Consider the following 21,611-nt stretch of genomic DNA (forward strand, 5'->3'; position numbering starts at 1 on the left):
AGTCCTAAAATGTACGTATTACCTTAAATGAATCCAGTGGAATGATTCTATACAATAACTTATCGACAGGAACAATAAGGATATATGGGACAACGCAAACAGTTCCTCAAACAAGCTAGTCCATAAGCCAGGACTGATAGTCACCTAATTATATAGAATCCCCAACATCCTGTAATTGTTCCTGTATAGCTTGGTCAAATATGTTTTCTCCTCAACAAAACCATAAGCTAAATTTTGATTAGAATTTTGTCCAAATAGCTGCTAAAAGTTCACAGGCAAGTTAAACAGTAAACCAGGACAGATACGATCACATGGTGGCATAATGTCTTGCTTTCAAGAGTTATTTCATATATAATGAAGTCTCTATTTAGGGTTTGGGTGTACTTTGTTATTTCCAATAATTTATAGATCGCCACAATTGCACCTCTGACAGTTTTATACAAGGGTATATGTAAGCAATTATCTATGCTATCAAGCTGTCAATTTCACTTTTAAGGCAAGGCAATAAACCAGCAGGAGATCTTTCCAGGAATGTGTATAAAAATGTCATCAGGCCCAGGGTTATCACTGCATGACCCTCAACAATCTGGTCAGATAGGCACTTCATGTGGACACAGGGGGCCTCCCTCACTTCACCAGCACACTACAGACATTTGACAGCCGTTTCCCACATTACTGCACCTCTCTTCAGGTCAGCAATGTTCATTGAACTTCATCCCATCCACACAAGGGGCCAGCACAAAGGAAACACAGGGCAACAGATGACCTTGAGGATGCCGGCAATGCTCGGGGTAAAAGAATCCACAGAAATGGAATTGTGCGCTAAGCTGTTGAAACAATGGTTAGAAAGTGTCCATAAAATATTTTTGTGTGTATGAGGCCAATTTTATCCATTGTTTTGTTATACTAAATCTGCAGCATGTAAAACATGCACAGATAAAGTTATTATACAGTGCAATCTCTTACATCCCTTGTCCCTCAAGATCATATGCATCCATGTATATAATCTATAATCAAGCATAGCAGTCTTTGCTTTTCCATTTAATCTACCAAAAATGTATTAATTTTCAATAAACATTTTATTAAATTCATGAAAACACATGTTTTATATTGTGTTTATCTATTATATAGAACATAACATAGGACCATAACATATGTAAAATAATTAAAAATGTATTATATTTGGACAATCTACACATTTTAACCAGTCACATACAATTCACAGTGTCTTGGAAATGTTTCCTCCTAATTTTAAAAAGATACCAAATAAAACATTAAAATCTGTTAATTTAAAAATTGGTCACCAATATCACAATCTTATAAAGAGTGCTGGTCTTTTTCTTGTAAATTCATATCCTTGATAAAAGCCAGAGAAGTCCAAACATCATAAATTCTGTAGAGTAAAAGAAACATTAAGAAATCATTAATCACAAAGTTGAATCAAGCAAGATTTTAGTTTTTGAAATAAATGAACATTGCAAACATGGCCAGTTACGGGGAAAGGGGTTTAGCCCTTACGCAGCATCCACTGTATATGAATGTTGAATGTAACACAGGTTACAGTCACATCTTGTTACGTGGATACGTTCAGCGTATATGCAAGGAATGCAGCATCATTCTTGCCTATGTCTGACTAGTATATATCGAGTCCTGCACGAAAGACGATAGAAAGCAGCAACAAATTCTGTTTTCATCCTGCTCAACGCTGGCCATAATAGGCTATGGGGAACAGATACAATAGTATTACATCCAGAGCCGCCACTAAGAATTTAAGGGGCTCTGACTGGCAAATTTAGGTGCCAATCTACAGTTTTTTCAGGCACATAAGTTTTCCATCTTCACCCTCAAAATTTGTGCCACTCCCCTAAAGTTATTTTGACAGCTGTCACAGACCAACATTACACCACAAGCAGCTCCCATGATATTGCATCCCCCCTTTTCCAGCAGCTCCCAGGATATTGCATCCCCCCTGGAAGGCTATATACTGGGGGGCAGGCGGGCTGGCAGGCTTTATACTGGGGGTGGGGGGGGAGCTGTGACCACTGCATTTCCCACCCTTGGCTTATACTCGAGTCATAGGCTTTTTCCAGTTTTTGTGTTAAAATTAAAGGGGTTGTCCGAGTTCTTGAAAAAAAACTAAAGCTTATATGGTATCCTTTATAAATTAATTTACATTGTGTGATGGTCCTCACAACTTGGCACTTCTTTGTTTTTGAGTTTTCATTTTTCACTCCCCACCTTCAAAAATCTTTAACTTTTGTTTTTCCGTGTACAGAGCTGTGCTAAGGTTTGTTTTCTGTGTTACGCACTGGTGGCTCCTGCGCAGGCCATGCTGCTGCATTCACCAGTGGCATTGACCAACACGCAGGGGGGCAGCTCTGCAGAAGATACCCAGGGAATAGAGTATTGTTAAAGGGCATCTTCCACCAGGATGAAGGACTGTATGCAAATGAGCCCAAGGGCCCCTTAAGCTCATTTGCATACAGTCTTTCATCCTGGTGGTAGATGACCTTTAATCCCAGGATTTTACAAAGGCTACTCCACTCCCCAAGCAGCCTCTGCAGTACATTTCCTTTAAAGGGGTGAGTGATTTTAGGTGTTTGGGTTTTTTTTTCTAACTTTATGTAGAATTTTTTTTTAACATAAAACATTTTTGTTCTACTTTTTTCTATTACTTTGATCTCTCGTACACTGTGCAGGCAGTCCAGGGGTTCTTCAGTGCATGTTTGACCGCAGTGTCTAATGGGTTAAACCTCCAGATCAGAGTTTTTCAAATCTTCAGTATTGGTGATGGCAGGTTCCCTTTTAATGTTGCTCCATGTGTCTGCGTAACCACCATCCAGAATCTATAACGGCCTCATGCACACATGGAAGTGGGGATGCGTGCTGGCTGTATTTTCTACAACTAGCACACATTATCATTCAATTCTATGGGTTCATGCATAAAGCTGTGGCTTCCCCAGCCTATGTGGTTATTACCATCATCAGTTACACATGGTATGCAAACAATGCACCATAAGCAACATACCCGTTTCACAATTTCATCTCTTGTTGTAAAATGTGGTGCATCTTCTACTTCAATCCCTTCAGCCATATCCTGCACCTTTTTCAAAAGCTCTTCACTGTATCTATAAAAAAAAAAAAAAAGCATTTTTTTGTAGTAGAAATATAAACCTGAGGTTTTCCAGCAAATAAAAACAACCCTTCAGGCCAAATAGCATAATTTTTTTCAAAGTAGATTGTAGAAGTAAGGAGGCCATACATAGCAAATGCATTAAGAGTAACACTGTCACAGTATCTGGATCTGTGCGCAGTGTACCTGTTTTATCATGCTTGATTTTTATGATATATTTTCTTCTAGGTCTTAAACTCTAAGGTAGGTCTTTATCAAGACCAATATTTTTCAAGTAAATCAAAGTTCAGTTTTAAACAGAATACACTTACAGGCTGGCGTTTTCATTGTGATACCAGCTGTTATTCTCCTCCCCCTCCACCTCCCCCCCCCCCCCCAAGAAACATTGCAATTGCTGAGAAAATCAATTTTCAAAAAAATATTCAAATTAGGCTCCTGTTTGCCTGTAAGCGTACTCCGCTTAAAACTGTACTATGATAATGGTTGATTTCCTTTAATACGAGTCTTAATAGCACCTTATGGACTCCATAACATAACCAATTAATGAGCACCTTGACAAGAGCTGTTGTTGCATATCAAGAACTGAGACATATCTATTTATTTTTCAGTTGAAGCTGTATGAGAGGTTATTTTTAGTAAAATAAGTCATCAGGAAACATTAATACTGCATGTATTTATATACAAATCACCTGTTTATATAGAATACATTTGTCATTTTCATTCATTCCTAGCCACATTATACAAAAGCCCAGGACAGACGAAGTCATAACATTGTTATGTGTAGTTCACATCTCAGTTTATTTGCATTACTCGCTGGATATAGAACTCGAATGCAATTGATACTCGTGTAACTATAAACCCAGTATTTAGCCTATTCCCAGGCTGAAATAGTCCAACAGTGTTCCCTGTTATCAGCCATCAACTGCATATGATGTATAACAAGGAACACAATATAATTCGTGCACCGAAAACCCAAGCGGATATCTACCTGCAGCCCATGAACACGTGATTGGCCCAGACCATAGACAGCGCTAGCAGCTTGTCCATGTCATTTTCTCCCCGATAATGCTCGAGGTTATTTAACAAAAATTGCTGCCTGGATTACCATTGCTTGCCACTCTCGCAGAAATTCTGAAATTGCTGTACAAACTCAGCTGCCATCTTCTCTAGTGTGAGCACGAAAACAAAAGCACTTCCGTCTTCTCTATGGTACAGGCGCTCTGCTCAGGTAATGTTAATTCTCTATAGTTTGATGACGTAACAATTCTCTTCCCGCGGATGTGCGAGGGCCATCTAGTGTTGTGAAGTGTTATTACCTGTAATGACATGAAAATGAGATGGCGCGGAATTCGAGATTTGTGAGGTAAGTGTACACACGCCATCATAGTTTACACAACTCATAAGCATTAACCATGACAAAGACGGTTCTGATCTAATAAGTATAATATTCTAATATGCGCCTAGCTGATACATTGACTCAGGGAGGAGTAAATTGGTCTTTCTAAGAAAATTATATAGGTGTATAGCTAAATGATATGGCTATATATACCTTAACAAATAAAGACTTAATACCTCCAGGGTAAGGGTGGAGGCACACGTGGCGTTTTGAACCTGTTTTTAAGTAGTCCGTTCAAAAAAGCATGCGTTTTTGACCTTTTTCCCCAATTATATTAAGATAATTGGAAAACGGACAAATACGGATGCTGTTTTTTAACGGACTGCTTAACTCCTTAATGACGCAGCCTGTTTTTAAGTTAATGCTCAGACCCTTTTCTTAAAATTTGACCAGTTTCTCTTCCTGTGGTGATAACTTTTCAACACTTTAAGATATCCTTGTGATTTTGAGATTGTTTTCTCTTGAGATATTGTAGTTTATGTTAGTATTATAATTTCGGTGATCAGTTTCTTTTTTGGGGGGTAAAAATTCAATAATTTAGGAAACATTTGAAAAAAATGACAATTTTCAAATTTAAAATGTTATACTTTTTAGACAAAAAGTCATGCCACAAATTTTTTTTATTGTAGAAACCTTTTGCCATTGGTCTTATTTTTATTTCCATAATTTGTTTTACATTTCCATTTTTTTTACGTATGTGAGAAGGTTTCAGCAACTTCTCAGATTTTCAAGAGATTTGAAAAATGCTTAGTTTTTAGTGACCAATTCAGTTTGGAAGTGCTCTATAAAGGCTTATGTACTATGTACCCCCACAAGTAACACCATTTTATGAACCTAACATCTCAAACTATTCAAATCAGCATTTAAAATCTTTCTCTGGAAGCAAACAAAAATGGTTTGAAAATTTTGAAATTTCAATTTTTGAATAAGATTATTTTCATTTAGCCCTAAAATGGACACATTCAGAAGGAATTTGAGGTAAATATACATCCCAAAATTTTTGCCCTGCTTCTTCTGAGTACTGTAATACCAAACATGTGGATGTCAACTGCTCTTTAGTCGCACAGCGATGTCCAGAACAGAGTTTGTACCATTGGGTTTTAGGAAGGTCAATTTGACTGCAAATGTTTTGTGGTGCCACAGTGTACTTGAAGAGCCCCTGAAGTAACAGTATAATAGAAAACTCCCAAAGATGTCATCGTTTAGGAAACTTGACCCCTCAAAGAAATTATTTGGGGGGGGGGGGGTGTGGAGCATTTTAACCCCCAACATGCTGGCCAAAACCTAAAAGATGCATTTTTATCTCAAAACTGTCATTTTAGTGCCTAATATATTGTGCCAAACCCATGTCACTTTAGACAAACACCCCAAAAATAATTTTGCAGGTTGTCCCAAGTACGGCAATACCACATATGTGCCAATAATTGACAGGCTGGGCACACAGCAGGGCTGAGAAGGGAAGGGGAGAAATTTTGCTTTTGCAGCTCTGTTTTTACGCGTTTGGATTTGGAGTGCCATGTCATGTTCGCAGGGCCCGTGAGGTACCAGTGCAATAGAAACCCCTGAGAAATTATATCATTTTGGAAAAGACTTATCTGGGGTTGGAGCACCTAATATACTGTTTCCAACTAATGTCACTTCAGACAAACACCACAAAAATAATTTTTTGGGTTGTTCCGAGTACGGCAATACCACACATGTGCCAAAAATTGCCAAGCTGAGAAGGGAAGGGAATTTTGCTTTTGGATCACCCTTGTCACTATACTGGTGTTGGGGTGCGCCAGTACCAGTACAATAGAAACCCCCCAAGTAGTGACCCCATTTTATTAAAGGGCACCCTTCAAAGAATTTATCTAGGGTCATATGAACATTTCAACCCCTGAGATGCTGGGTCAAATGTAATACAAAATGATGGGGGCAGTGTAAAAATTGCATTGTTTTCTCAAATGTGCCAAAGTAGGAAGAAATGTATTCAGCCCAACTCATCCCACTGTGGATAAACACCCCAAAAATCATTCAGTGGGTAACTAGGGGTATGGCAATGCATCATGTGTAGCAATAGTCTAGAGTCTGGGGACACAGCAGAAGGGACAAGCAAAATCTAGCTTTTGGAGCACCTATTTCACTAGACTGGTGTTGGGGTGCCCCTGAGGTACCAATACAATAGAAACCCCTGTGTAGTGACCCCATTTTAGGAAAGAGCAACCCTCTAAGAATTTATTTAGGGTTGTATGAGCATTTTAACCCATAAGATCCTGGCTCAAATGTAACACAAATTGAATGGTGTCGAGTAAAATTTACTTAGCAATTTCCCTAAATTTGTAATTGTAGTGTCAAAAGTATTTTACCCAATTCATGCAACTGGAGGCAAACACCCCAAAAATCATCATGCAGGTTCTCCCGGGTACATACCAATAATCTACAAGACACGGCAGGGCTCGGAAGAGAATTGCATTTGGAGTACCAACATTTACATTTTTTTGGCACCATAAAACATTTGTAGATGCCCTCAGGGATCAGTACAGTAGGAACCCCTGAGAACTGACCCTATTTGAAAACTACATCCCTTAATGAATTAATTTAGGGGTGTAGTGAGCATTTTAACCCCACAGGTGGACCCCAAGGATGATGCATAATGGATAGTACAAAATATCTATTATGTCATCTTGTGCCCAGCTCCTGCCACGGGAGACAAACACCCCAAGAATCATGATGCAACCTCTCTCTTGTCCTTGTACCTAGGCACTTCAGCACTACTACGAAAGCGCCTACTCCTCCACGCTATGCCTGCTCCACCACAGAACACTTACTCCCCCACGCTGCGCCTGCTCCCCCACGCTGCGCCTGCTCCCCCACGCTGCGCCTGCTCCCCCACGCTGCGCCTGCTCCCCCACGCTGCGCCTGCTCCCCCACGCTGCGCCTGCTCCCCCACGCTGCGCCTGCTCCCCCACGCTGCGCCTGCTCCCCCACGCTGCGCCTGCTCCCCCACGCTGCGCCTGCTCCCCCACGCTGCGCCTGCTCCCCCACGCTGCGCCTGCTGCCATGCCATGCATGTAGCGCTCGCATCCGATATGTTTTTACTTTATGTCCCCCATGAGGTCATAAAAGACCCCTTTGGGACATTTTCACTTTTTTTTTTTTTTCTATTACAAGTTTTACCCTGTAACTGAGGCATCTATGAGAGCCTCAATTACAGGGGAAATGCCCACCTGTCACTAGGGACAGGTGATCAGAGATGTACTGGGTCTATTTAGACCCAGTAGCTCTGATTAACCCCTTTAAACCCGGCGGTCACGTGACCGCTGAGTCTACGGAGCCGGCGGCCACGCTGTTCAGCTCCTCTATGCATCGCGCTCATCCAGCGCGATGCAGGGAGGATCGGAGAAGCAGTAACGACCCGCATCTCCCTTCTCCCTAGAGACCGGGTCCTGCTCCCGCGATTGGCGCGGGAGCAGCAGAAAACTACAGCAACATCTAAAGACGTCGCTGTAGACTCCGGACCTGCACCCGCTGACGTCTAAAGTCAGCAGGCGAGCAGAAAGCAGTTAAAAACAGCCTAAAAATGGGTTCAAAACACCACGTGTGCCACCACCCTAAGGCTACATTCACACTCCAGAGGAACATGTTCTCCAGAGGAACATGGCGCACGCGTCGGATTCTGATAACAGATAGGACATGTACTATCTTTTCATGGGGTATAGAACGGTATGTTGCCGCACTTGTGCAGCACTGTACTGCTCCCGTAGGGCGCTGTGCGTCCATTGCCGGCTATGAGGAACGTATATACGTCCCCCATAAGGCAGTGTGAATGCAACCTAAGATAGTCTCTGTTCCCGAGAGCGGTTTACATAAAATAATAAAAAAATACATTTTTAATTACCTGGCCACTTGTCACCACCTGGAATTTGTCACCAATGGCCCCCTTTCCCCACATGAGTTGATCCCCTGATCGGGTTCGGCATTCAGGTTCAGCCAGTGAACATATTGTCAGTTTGGCAAACGACACTCCTGGCAAACTGAGGGTGATGGCGTTTTGAACCCGTTTTTGGTCCGTTTTTAAGCGGTCCGTCTAAAAACGCATGCGTTTTTTGAAAACACATCCGTTTTTGACCAGTTCTAATTAAGATAATTGGCAAAACCTGTCAAAAAACGGATGCGTTTTCCAAAAAGCCTGCATTTTTTAATGGACTGCTTAAAAAATGGACCAAAAACGGGTTCAAAGCGCCATGTGTGGCATCATCCTGACACCCATGGCAAATAGCAATGGCCATGATTGGCTTTTTTTCGACTGCAATATCCTGGTCAGGTGGCTAAACACCAAATCTGATCATTGGGTCCGCTCATCTCTGGTCTGTTCCCATCATTGAGACAGGCAGCTGCAGTTCAAATCAAGCAGAGTCAATCAAGCAGAGTGCCAGCGTCACTCTCAGCCCTCTCGTTCCTGAAGGAATGGCTGATCCGTAGCAGGGCCAAAGCCACTCTTTCTCTCATCTCCAATTCACCCGCCCTCAGAAATTCTCTCCAGCTGGGTTAGCAGTGTCAGCGAGGAGACGGAATAGCTTGACTGTATGACTGCAGCTCCCTGTCTCCTTGACTGGAAAAGAGTACATTAATAAAAGTCTTTTTTGGAAAAATCCTGTCTTTGATCCCATGAATAGAAGCAGCAGTGGAACATGTGAAAAGGCATCTAAAAGGTATTCTGTGTGATGTTTGCAGGAAAAGTTGGGTGATAAGTAATTTAACCGGTTCGCGACCGCCCGCCGTGTATTCACGGCGGTCGCGTCGCGCTGCATGGAGAGGGCTCACGGGCTGAGCCCTCTCCATAGCCGGTAAGTCTTTGCTGCATATTGCAGCAAAGGCTTACCGGTAACATCCGCGATCGGTGCTACCACCGATCGCGGGTGTTTTTACAGCGTGGGCTGCCGGCAAAGCTGCCGGCAGCCTCAAACAGATAGCGGCGCATGGGCGCCGCCATCTTACCTGGGATCGCCGCTCCCCATGAAGTCATCGGGGGGCGGCGATCCGTCTCCATGGTAGCCTCGGGTCTTCCGAAGACCCGAGGCTATTTCGTTTTAACCCCTTCATTACAATGTGCTGATAGCACATTGTAATGAATGAGGAAGAAAATCCTCATATACTGCCATACTGTAGTATGGCAGTATATGATAGGATCGATCAGACAACCTAGGGTAAAAGTACTCTAGGGAGTCTGAAAAAGAGTATAAATAAAAATAAAAAAAAGTTAAAAAAAAAAAATTTTGTACAGGAGGTTTTAATTTTTGTAAATGTATGAAAACATTATAAAACCTATACAAATTTGGTATCCCCTTAATCGTACCGACCCAAAGAATAAAGTAGACATGTCATTTGGGGTGCTCAGTGAAAGACGTAATATCCAAGCCCACAAGAAAATGGCGCAAATGCGTTTTTTCACCATTTTCATTGCATTTGGAATTTTTTTCCCGCTTCCGAGTACATGGCATGGAATATTTAATACCATCACTATGAAGTGCAATTTGTTACGCAGAAAACAAGCCGTCACACAGCTCTTTACGTGTAAAAATAAAAAAGTTATAGATTTTTGAAGGTGGGGAGTGAAAAATGGGCATGAAAAAACAGGAAAGGGCCCGGTCCTTAACCGGTTAATGTAGATCTTAAAAACTATTTTTGAAAAATACTCATCGTCGTGAACAAGTAGGGTTTGTGCTAGGATGGGAGGTGTGTGCAACACCATTAAATTCTTGTCCCTGATGCATGGGGCTTGCCTTCAGGGAATCCCAATGTGCTTTATGGGAAACATGACATCATACTAATTCCCATCTACCGCAGAATAGGGAACTATCTACCCCCTTTCAATATGAAATGGAACCTGACAGGGATATTGCTTGTCCCCACTCCTTTATATTTTAATTATGGAATCCCTGGCTTATGGTATTAGCCTTGTATTTCGTTGCTAGACATACTAGAGGAGTTTCGGTCCTTCTCTGGTTTATCTAACTCAACATAAATTTGAAATGCCCAATGTTAATCTCTTGGATTCCCTGGTGGTAGGATTTAGACTCAACTTTCCCATTAAATGGGCCTTGGGGGCCATTAAACATTTGGGGGTACTGCTATCCTTAGACCCTTCAACACATTTTGCTCCTAATCATAATCTTATATAGCACCATCATTTTCCTTAGCACTTTACAAATCATAGGGGACATATACAAATAAAATACTGCAGAGTACAAACAGTCTTATGGAACAATAGGAGTGAGGGCCATACTCGCAAGAGCTTACAGTTTATGAGGATTGGGGGGTGACACAAGAGGTATAAGAGCCAGCATCTTATACATAAAGTCCATAGTGTTTGCCGGATGACAGATAACAGACAGGAAATAAGACCCTTGTAGACAACATAGAGAAGGATCTAAACGTGATAAAGATGAACATTCTACCATCTTGTACATTTTCCAAACATTCCCACTGAATCTTCTATCCACCTTTTGAATAGACTGCACCACCTTATATATTGCTTTGTTAGGGGTAATTATAGACCGTGACACACAGGGGCTTATTTACTAAGGGTCTGCAGTTGCACTTTAGTCGGATTTTCCGCCATTTTCAGGGATTGCATGGCTGTGGCAGGTTTTTAGGGGATTGTGTCGACCGCAATCGGATTTTGGTGCAGCTGCAATGGCTTTCATGCGACAGAAATCGGGGGCGGGCCATCGGGTGATCCGAATGATTCGGACTGAGTGCGGAATTTAACTTTCAAATTGTGTTGTGAGATCAAGCACTTACATGCACCAGGAAGAAGAAGGTGAACTCTGTCGGACCTGAGCGGGGAAGCTATACATACAGGATATCGGGCGCACGATCTTAGTGAATCGCGGCACAGTGCATTCCAGTCGGACAATGTACTTTTGTGGAACACAACAGGACATGTAAGTAAATGTGCCCCACAATCTTTTTACCAGTTCAAAGAAATCCAGACCCACTCCTCTACTAAGGCTCTGGGACTCTGTAGAGAACTCGCTAAATCCATACCCATTAATGGCTTCTCTGTTTTTGAGTCCTGGGGTCCAGTCCTTCTTTGTTTTCCCCCTTATACTGTTCGTTGTTTACAAATTGGGATGTGACTTGGCTTAATTAGAGTTGACTATGACTTCTGGTACTTTCTCCCCTCTCACACATAACTCCTCCTACCAACTATAGCATTTAGATCTGACAGCCTGTGGGATGCCGGCCGTTAGTTACCTAGGAATTATGTTGCCATGAAGGGGAGCAAATGGTCCATGACAGGTCAACTACAGACTTTTATGCCTTCCCTTGATCCCATCCAGGCAATTACCCGTTACCTCACGGGACTAAGAAATCAGCCGTCTCTACACCAGTATCTAGTTGCCTTGGATTGACTTCAGGAGTTCTGTGGATTTAGTTTCCTGTATGGTTGGTTGACCCCTCCAGGTAAGGAGCTGGCTTTATTATTACCAAAAGTCTTGACCACCTTTTATCTTTTAATCATTCAAAGATTTATTAAGGACTGAAAACTGAGTATACATATTATAACACGCAGCCTGGTTTGCAGCCAGATCTTGTTGCAGTGAACACAGCAGATTTTTGTGCCAAAAAACCTTTTTACAGCATTCAGAAAAGCGAGCGTGCGAGCTTTGTGGCGAATGTACATTGATCTTAAGTGTGCACAGTGTCCAAAGTGGGAGTTAGGATTAAGGTACTTTAGCAGGTAACTGCTGTATTTTTGTGTTACTTTACTGTGAATCTTCTTTTCTTCCATATTTCTCTTGCATTCCCCATTAGCACAATGGACTCCATAAGTGGCAATGCTACACAGTGTACATCCTGTGCCATGTATGCTTTCCTTGAGCGGCCATTCGAGGGGCAATACTGCTGTCAGAACTCGCAAATTGTTCTCATAGGATCAGGTTCCAGGCTTCTTGCTGGAAAACCACACCCAGTGCTGCTTGTGATTGACAGCTCCATTTCTGATCCTGGGAAAGCTGGGTGTGTCTTTGTACTCGTTTTGTCTGCAGCTGCGGTTTGAGTGATGAACGGCTAAGCCACTCAGTGCTGGAGGTAGTGACCACCTTACTGCCTTATATTCTGCCCAGCCCTTCATTGGCTGCTGGTTATTCAGTCCTTCTGTGTATCTAGTGCTCTTATTGTTCTTGCTATTCGGTGTATTGACTTCTGCCTTGCCTACTGACCATTCTATTTGCTATACGATTCTGTACCTTTGCCGCCATCTTGGTTTTTACCCGGTTTGTTTGACTCCGCTTGTCTGTCTGTATCTGTTTTTCTGTTGTCTCCACTTGCCTAGTCTGACAGCTAGCGCCAAGCCTGGTTGTGGTTGCACGGTTGCTGGACAGGTACTGACATAATAACCAGCCTTACTTACACTGTGGAGGCCATGGAAGCTGTTGTTAGTCAGGTACAGAGTCTGGCTCACATGGTTCAGAATATGTCTGAACATGCTCAGCAGCAGGAACAGCGCCTCCCTTTGATTTCAGGTCAGTCTGTGTATGAGCCTAAGGTTAAGCTTCATGATCTCTTCGCTGGAGACAGAAGATTTTTTTCCCTTCAGGGAGAGTTGCAAGCTGTATTTCCGCCTTAGGCCCAGTCTTCTGGTAATGATGCCCAGAGGGTAGGCATCATCATGTCACTTCTGCGTGGTAGCCCTCAGGAATGTACATTTTCTTTAGCCCCTGATGCCCCAGAGGAGTCCTCAGTAGACTTTTTCTTTTCAGCCTTGGGGTCTTTATATGAGGAGCCAGATAAAACCAGTTTTGCTGAAGCTCAGTTGACTGCCTTACATCAGGGTAAACGTGCTGCGTAGGATTATTGCTGTGAGTTCAGAAGGTGGTCACTTCCAAGCGGATGGAAAGATAGAACCTTAAGATACCAATTTAGATTGGGCCTGACTGATGCTATTAAAAATCTGTTAGTGGGACATCCTGAGCCGAAGACCTTAGAACAGGCCATGACTCTAGCAGTCAGAGTAGACAGACATCATAGAGAACGTAAGCATGAACGTGAGTATTTTTTTCCTGATCCTTCTTCTCTACCTTTTTCCAGTGTCTTACCTGCATCTAAAGAGACCCTAGGAAATACTGTAGAACCCTTGCAAATAGAAGTGGAAGAGCTCATGCAGATTGAAGTGGGAGTTATGCCAGTACCTGTCCAGCAACCGCACAACCACAACCAGGCTAGCTGTCAGACTAGGTAAGTGGTGGCGCATTCGCCCTGCGACGTCCCTGCGGGATAAAGCCCTGCCTAAAGGAGATAAACCGCCCTGGTAAGGACAAACCCACTATCAGGAACCTAACTGACGGTCCCTGAGCAACCCTACAAGATCACAGGGAAAACTTAATTCGTCTTGCAGCCGCTGGATGGTGGAGCGGACTAGGAGGGGTGGGGTCACACTAGGAGATAAACGATACTGAGGGACAAACAACAGATACAGACAGACAAGCAGAGTCAAACAAACCTGGTCAAAACCAAGATGGCGGCAAAGGTACAGAATTGTATAGCAAATAGAATGGGCAGTAGGCAAAGCAGAAGTCAATACACCGAATAGCAAGAACCACAAGAGCACTAGATACACAGAAGGACTGAATAACCAGCAGCCAATGAAGGGCTGGGCAGAATATAAGGCAGTAAGGTGGTCACTACCTCCAGCACTGACTGGCTCAGCCGTCCATCACTCAAACCGCAGCTGCAGACAAAACGAGTACAAAGACACACCCAGCTTTCCCAGGATCAGAAATGGAGCTGTCAATAACAACCAGCACTGGGTGTGGTTTTCCAGCAAGAAGCCTGGAACCTGATCCCATCAGAACAATTTGCGCGTTCTGACTGTGTGGGATGTGTTAAAATTGTTCATCTTGAATCCCAGATTCATCATCTAAATGATCAAGTTTCAAGGCTGCGGGCAATTGACAATATGGAGTGAAGTTTGCTGCTCCTAGAGCACTAACTCTCTGGGGAAGATGGGTGTGGGGATGGAATTATGGAGGTGCAGAGTGAGGGGGCTGCTGGTTGTGTAACATGTAGAGGGAAGAGTTGCAGGGAGTCTAGTCCTGATCTGGAGCACCCCAATAAATTTGCCAGGCTGGCGGATTAGGGGGAAATCCGCTCTGGGGTAGCAATGCTGCAGCAACATATGGCCTCTAGCAACCAGGGGACTGTCTGCTCCAGTGAGAAGGGTAATGAGAGCACAGGCAAGGTCAGACAGATAGTGTGAAATTCGATTATTATGGGAACAGACAGGACAATCTGTCACAAAGAGCATGCATACCAAACAGTGTGTTGTTTGCCGGGTGCTCGGGTTCGGCGGATCGGATCGACAGATTACTGGGAGGGGCTGGTGAGGAACCAGCGGTCATGGTCCACATGGTCTGTGGTGGGGAAAATATTTGAGGGATTTGTTAGAGATGCTATCCTGGAGTATCTCACTGTACATAACTTTATAAACTCATGCCGATACAGGGTTATGAGAGATCGGTCCTGTCAGACTAATCTGATTGGCTTCTACGAGGAAGTAAGTTCCAGACTGGATCTGGGGGACGCTGTGGATGTTGTATATCTTGACTTTTCAAAGGCATTTGACACAGTTCCGCATAAAAGGTTGGTACATAAAATGAGACTGCTGGGACTAGGGGAAAATCTGTGTATTTGGTAATTGGCTTAGTGATAGAAAACAGAGGGTCGTCGTCATTAATGGCACATTCTCAGATTGGGTTGACATTACCAGTGGAGTGCCAGTGTCAGTATTGGGGCCACTTCTTTTTAATATTTTTATTAATGACCTTGTAGTGGGTTTACACAGTCAAGTTTCAATATTTGCAGATGATACTGAGCTGTGTAAAGTAAGGTCGATAGTTTAGCATTACAGAGGGATTTGTGGAAGCTTGAGGAGTGGGCAGAGAAATGGATAATGAGGCTTAATGTAGATAAATGTAAAGTTATGCACTTGGGCCATGTAAACAAAAAGTATAATTATGTTCTAAACAGTTAATTACTGTACTTGGTAAAACTGGAGCTGTTTTGGTATTGGTGTATGGTAAACTTAAAGGGGTATTCCAGGAATAAGCATAATTCATATAGAAATCGGTCATTAAAATATAAGCTAATGTGTAATTAGTTGTTACTTAAAATTTTGCTCCCCTTAGCAGAAAATGCTGGTGACATACAGTATGATGGAGAATTAAAATGCTACTGGCCCTTTAATAAGTCAGTTAATTTCCTCCGCGTGGTCCGTTGTGGAGCAGACACAGGACAGAAGATGGCTGCTGGTCACATGTCCACATCACATGTCCTGCCCCTGCCTGGGCAGGTCATGTGATCACCACTAAGTTTGGCTGTAGTCGGTTGGTTACAGTGCATCCAGTATGGCCAGTGTTGAGGTGATGGAAGTTACACATCATTACTATGGTAACAGAGCAAGAAAACCTGTTAGATGATCACTGGGAGCAGAGCATTAGAGGGAGGAGGAGTTACTGAGAACTAAAGGATCATGGAACTTGTAGTTTCCAGTGGCGGCCATCTTCCCGATAACTCCACCTACTTTAAAGAGGCCATAAATTTTGTAAATCCTAAAATCAAACTATTTAAACTCCGTTTTGTGACTAATGAAATTGAGTATTGTTGTGTTCATTTATTTTATATCATCCTAGGTTTTTGAGTCAGACGTTCACATTCCCGGAATACCCCTTTAATTTTAGTAACCAGAACTAGGCTGCTGCTGCTAAAGCAGATAAAATCATGGGATGTATCAAGAGAGGAATTGATTCTCATGATAAAGACATAGTTTTGCCCTTATACAAATCCCTGGTCAGACCACACATGGAATATTTATTAAACAAAAATTCCACCTCGTTTCAGTCATATAAGAGTTGAAAGTCAATTTTATTGTAAATCCATCTGAAAACAAACCATTTTACAATTAGACATATGGTCAGGAGACAATATCCCTGGCTAGAAACGGTGTGGGTACAAGTCAAAATATGCTAACATATCTTTCAAGTGAAGAGACATTCATTTAAATGCTGTATAAACATGGGGGGGGGGGGGGGCAGTCCAGACAAATATACATCCAATTGTGCTTCTATGGGTACTGTAGTCAATGCCCACATATGTATAAGATATATTAAATATTATTAATTAGCACATGTGCCGTCAAGTCTTCATCTGTAGAGAATAAACACTCTGTAGAGAATAAAGTGCCAGTGTGCAAAACACAGAACATACAAAGTGCACACACAAAGAAAGTGTGTGGCGGTGAAAAATGTAATATAAAGAACATGATTTTTTTAAAAAAGGATGCTATTGATGCATGGACATATACATGCATATAAAAGGCTACTGAGGAAAGAGCTGTCTGCTCTGAAACGCGTCTAGCCTAATAGCCGTAACAGCTTTAAAACCAGAGGATCGAGACCCATTTGATAATCACTCACGGAGAAATCATTAACCATTCGAAATCCAGCTCTTACAATAAGAGACCCAACGGAATATTCCTTGTCACAAACTCTATCACCTGGGATGGACGCATCCCGTTGGACATAACAATACCACTTACTTAGTGCAAAAGGAATCATTGGAACTGCGAGGGGAGGAGACGAGACAACCAGAAACCTTGCCGTTCTATCGCAGAAACCGCGCCACAATAGCTGTCTCGGAAACCTTGCCGTTTGACTCAGGAACCGCACCACACTAGCTGTCTAGGAACGCCATCGTACAACACACGTGGGGGTGAAGACGTCTGATTTTTATATATGTTTCTATATATGTATTTATCTGTATGTTTGTATTGCTCAGATTAAAATCAATTTAATAAGATATCTGGAGCCGATCTCTATTAGTGCCTACTGTGGGGAATTGCTCTGGTAGTTGACTGGTAGCAGTGCAGAAAGCAGGGACACAAGCAGGTTAAAAGTCCAACTTAAGTGTTTTATTCACACTTGCAAAACAGAACACAAATTCAGCCTGGGCTTAGGCACATGCAAAAAAACTTTACAAAAGTAATTCCTGCCCGGGTAGGCGCTGTCTAACACATTTGGCGGACCCTAGCTATCCGGGTACCAGGCTGCCTGGCACACGCTCTTGGCCAGCAGCAAGACAGGAGACCCTCAGTTACCTTTGCTGTGATAATGCAATGTCGCTTTCAGCTCTCCAGGTAGGGCCTCTCCTACTGCTTCTGGCCTGCAGACTAAATCAGGCCCTAACGAGACCTGTGACCTGCACCTGTGGACTATACAAAAGCCCAGGACCGAAGCCCGGGTGGAGTAGGAGTCCCACTACCAGTCTACCCCTACTCCATAATAAGCAGGCCCAGTACGGACATTAGCAATGTGTCTGTGTTAGCTAGGCCAACACAGACAAAACAGACTATTCCTGCTTATCACATACCCTCCCCCTCAGTTCAGACCCACCGGGGCGAACTCCTGACATTAAGCAATGCTTTCGGGACAAGGCGTCCGCCAGAGGTCGCACTAACATTTTTCCAAAAGGGTAAAAATACTCCACTCACCATTTTTGAGGAGTATTTTTACCCGAGGAGGAGTATGAAAATTTTGGTTATACACCGCACACACTGCACAACACCGCACACACTGCACAGCACGCACACACACACACACAACAGAGCACACTCACCGCTCACAACACAGCACACTCACCGCTCACAACACAGCACACTCACCGCTCACAACACAGCACACTCACCGCTCACAACACAGCACACTCACCGCTCACAACACAGCACACTCACCGCTCACAACACAGCACACACTGCACAGCACGCACACACACTGCACAGCACACTCACCGCTCACAACACAGCACACACTCACAACACAGCACACACTCACAACACAGCACACACTCACAACACTGTACACACTCACAACACTGTACACACTCACAACACTGTACACACTCACAACACTGTACACACTCACCCGGGACTGCTCTAGGTCCCCTCAATCACATAAACGCAGGCAGCTGCGGGCAGATAGAGCAGGACGGGGAGCATCATCTTCGCAGCCCACAAGTCTCCCCCGGGGCCGGTGCACTCACTTCGGGTCTCTCCGCTGCGACCGCGCTACTGACATGTACCTCCTTTGCAGCGCGCGCCGGGCCGCTCAGCCTGCGTGCTACAGGGAATAATTGCCATGCGTAACTTTACGCATGGCAATTATTTTGGGGGGTAATGGTGCCTCATCACGCGTCTATGACGCGTGGTGAGGCGTTAATGCGACCTCTGGCATCCGCATTGCCCTGTAGCTTCCCAGCTCTGTGCTCCACCATGAAACTGAAATTTTGGAGGGACAAGAACCACCTAGTGACCCTGGCATTCTTCTCCTTAGTTCTACTCATCCACGTGAGAGGAGAGTGGTCAGTTATGAGACAGAACTGTCGTCCCAGCAAGTAGTACCGTAGGGACTCTAATGCCCACTTTATCGCCAGACATTCCTTCTCTACGATACTGTAATTTTTCTCTGCTGGCGTGAGCTTCCTGCTCAGGTAGGTAATGGGGTGTTCCTCGCCATTCACCTCCTGAGACAGGACAGCTCCCAGTCCTACATCTGACGCATCTGTCTGCACAATAAACTCTCTCTTGAAGTTTGGCGTAATGAGAACGGAAGATCCACACAGCGCAGACTTCAATGCCTGAAAAGCCCCTTCTGCTTGTTCATTCCATCGCACCATGACCGGCCTTTTACCCTTCAGCAGGTCTGTCAGGGGAGCGGACACGGTGGCAAAGTTTGGTATAAACCGTCTGTAGTACCCGACAATGCCCAGGAATGCCCTGACTTGCTTTGTGCTCACTGGTTGAGGCCAACCCTCTATAGCGTCAATCTTGTTGACATGAGGTTTAATTATACCTCGACCGATCACATACCCCAAATAGTGTGTCTCCTCCATTCCTAGCACACACTTCTTGGGGTTTGCGGTCAGGCCCGCTGCCCTTAGCGGGTTCACTACGGCCTGTACCTTGGCCAAGTGACTCTCCCAGTCTTGACTGTAGATGATAATATCATCTAGATAGGCGGAGGCGTATCTCCTATGTGGCTTCAACACTATGTCCATTAACCGTTGAAAGGTAGCAGGGGCCCCATGAAGCCCAAACGGTAACACAACATAGTGAAAAAGGCCCTCAGGGGTAATAAAGGCTGTCTTTTCCTTAGCCCTATCTGTCAGGGGTACCTGCCAATATCCTTTAGTTATCCTTTAGTTATCCTGACGTATCCTGTAGTTCACCTCTCCAATTTTCTCTATAACCTCATACGGTCCTTGCCATTTAGCGAGAAACTTACTTTCTACAGTGGGGACTAGCACCAACACACGATCACCGGGACTAAAGCTCCTTACTTTTGCTGACCTGTTATAAACCCGGCTTTGAGTCCTTTGTGCCTCCTCCATATGCTCTTTGACAATGGGCATGACGGCCGCCACCCTGTCCTGCATATCTGCGATATGGTCTATTACACTTTTGTGGGGGGTGGGTTCTTGTTCCCATGTCTCCTTGGCTATGTCCAGGAGACCCCTGGGATGTCTGCCATACACTAACTCAAACGGTGAGAACCCAGTAGAAGCTTGTGGGACCTCTCGGATGGCGAACTTTAAATATGGCAACAGTACATCCCAGTCCTTCCCATCCTTGTTCACCACCTTTTTTAGCATACTCTTTAAAGTTTTGTTAAACCGTTCTACCAATCCATCCGTCTGAGGATGGTACACAGAGGTGCGTAACTGTTTAATATTAAAGAGCCGACATAGCTCCTTGGTGACTTTTGACATAAAAGGAGTCCCCTGATCTCTGAGGATCTCCTTGGGAAGTCCCACCCGGCAGAACATGGCAAACAACTCTTTAGCAATTAGTTTCGCAGAGGTGTGCCGTAGTGGGATGGCCTCAGGATATCGGGTAGCATAGTACATGACTACCAGGATATGCTGATGCCCCCGAGCAGATTTAACCAAAGGACCGACCAAATCCATGGCGACCATTTCAAAGGGTACCTCAATAATGGGCAGAGGTACCAACGGACTTCGAAAGTGTACCATGGGAGCATGCAATTGACAATCAGGGCAAGTTTCACAATACCTTTTTACCCTATCATACACTCCTGGCCAGTAAAAACGCTGCAAGATGCGTTCCAGAGTTTTTGTGGTACCTAGGTGCCCTCCCATCACATGCTTATGGGCAAGGTCTAACACCATCTGACGATATGGCTGAGGTACCATTAACTGCTCCCAGGTTTCACCGTGGACCTTATCAATGCGGTACAATAACTCCTGATTTACCACCACACGAGGGAACAACTTATCCGCACCTGAGTGCTGAGGTACACCATTAATCCCTACCACATTTTCTCTGGCGCGGACCAGAGTGGGGTCCTGGAGTTGTGCAGTACCAAAGTTGTCACGGGATACCTCCAAATCCGACAACTGTGGTCCTGTCACTACCTCCTCAGTTTCGCCTGCCATAACATCTAGGGGAAACATTACACTTCCATCTTCTGTGGCGGTCACCCCTACGGCAGGAACTCCAGAGTCTGGGTCATCAGGCTCGGGTTTAGAGATCTGACCAGACAACACAGGAGAACAACCCCCCAAGTCTTGGTTTCCCCGCCATAGAGTCCAGAACATAGGGAAGTCCCGTCCCAAAATAAGATCATGTGGCAAGTTCTTGACAACCGCGGCCTCATGTAGTGTCTCTCCACAAGAGGTCTGGAAGTTAATAACTGTGGTGGGGTAGTCCTTTACGTCCCCATGGACGCACAGGACACCAATTGTGACTGTCTTGGGGTCTATGAGGGTCCCATTAATCAAGGTTACCCGACTGCCTGAGTCCAGCAGGGCCAACGCTGGATGCCCTGCCACAGTCACCCGCACAGGTGGCGCTTATCAGCAGAGTCGGGGCTAGTAGCTGTGTAGACAGGGGCAGCATAGAGAGAAACCCTTCTGGTGGAACTGCAGTCCATGGGCTCTGAGGAATTGGGGCAATGGGCTGCAATATGACCTGGCTCATGGCAGGTCCAACAGGTGGGAGCCTCCCCCCTCCTCCTCCCCCGG

The 21,611-nt window shown here is 44.3% G+C and overlaps 2 protein-coding genes across 8 annotated transcripts in view; one reads left to right on the plus strand and one right to left on the minus strand.

Annotated features, from left to right (window-relative positions):
• Positions 1–1,060: 1,060 nt before the first annotated feature.
• On the minus strand, positions 1,061–4,294 carry CDKN2AIPNL (CDKN2A interacting protein N-terminal like). Its single transcript, XM_072145847.1, is given in 3 exon segments — positions 1,061–1,393; positions 3,029–3,128; positions 4,122–4,294. Coding segments are annotated over 3 exon segments (282 nt in total). The 3' UTR covers positions 1,061–1,384.
• A 42-nt stretch (positions 4,295–4,336) lies between these two features.
• The window catches only part of STING1 (stimulator of interferon response cGAMP interactor 1), a 106,503-nt gene continuing 89,228 nt past the window's right edge, over positions 4,337–21,611 (plus strand). For 2 of the 7 annotated variants that reach the window (XM_072145839.1, XM_072145846.1), the window contains exons 1-3: positions 4,337–4,496; positions 11,858–11,981; positions 13,608–13,754. The gene's annotated coding sequence lies outside the window, so the exon portion shown is untranslated. Of the gene's footprint in view, positions 4,497–11,324; positions 11,459–11,857; positions 11,982–13,607; positions 13,755–14,640; positions 15,159–21,611 lie in introns of those variants that run through there. The other 5 variants (XM_072145840.1, XM_072145841.1, XM_072145844.1 and 2 more) reach the window with 5 other exon arrangements.

The sequence above is a fragment of the Engystomops pustulosus genome, chromosome 4, assembly GCF_040894005.1.
Source record: "Engystomops pustulosus chromosome 4, aEngPut4.maternal, whole genome shotgun sequence".
In the NCBI taxonomy this organism is placed as follows: domain Eukaryota; kingdom Metazoa; phylum Chordata; class Amphibia; order Anura; family Leptodactylidae; genus Engystomops; species Engystomops pustulosus.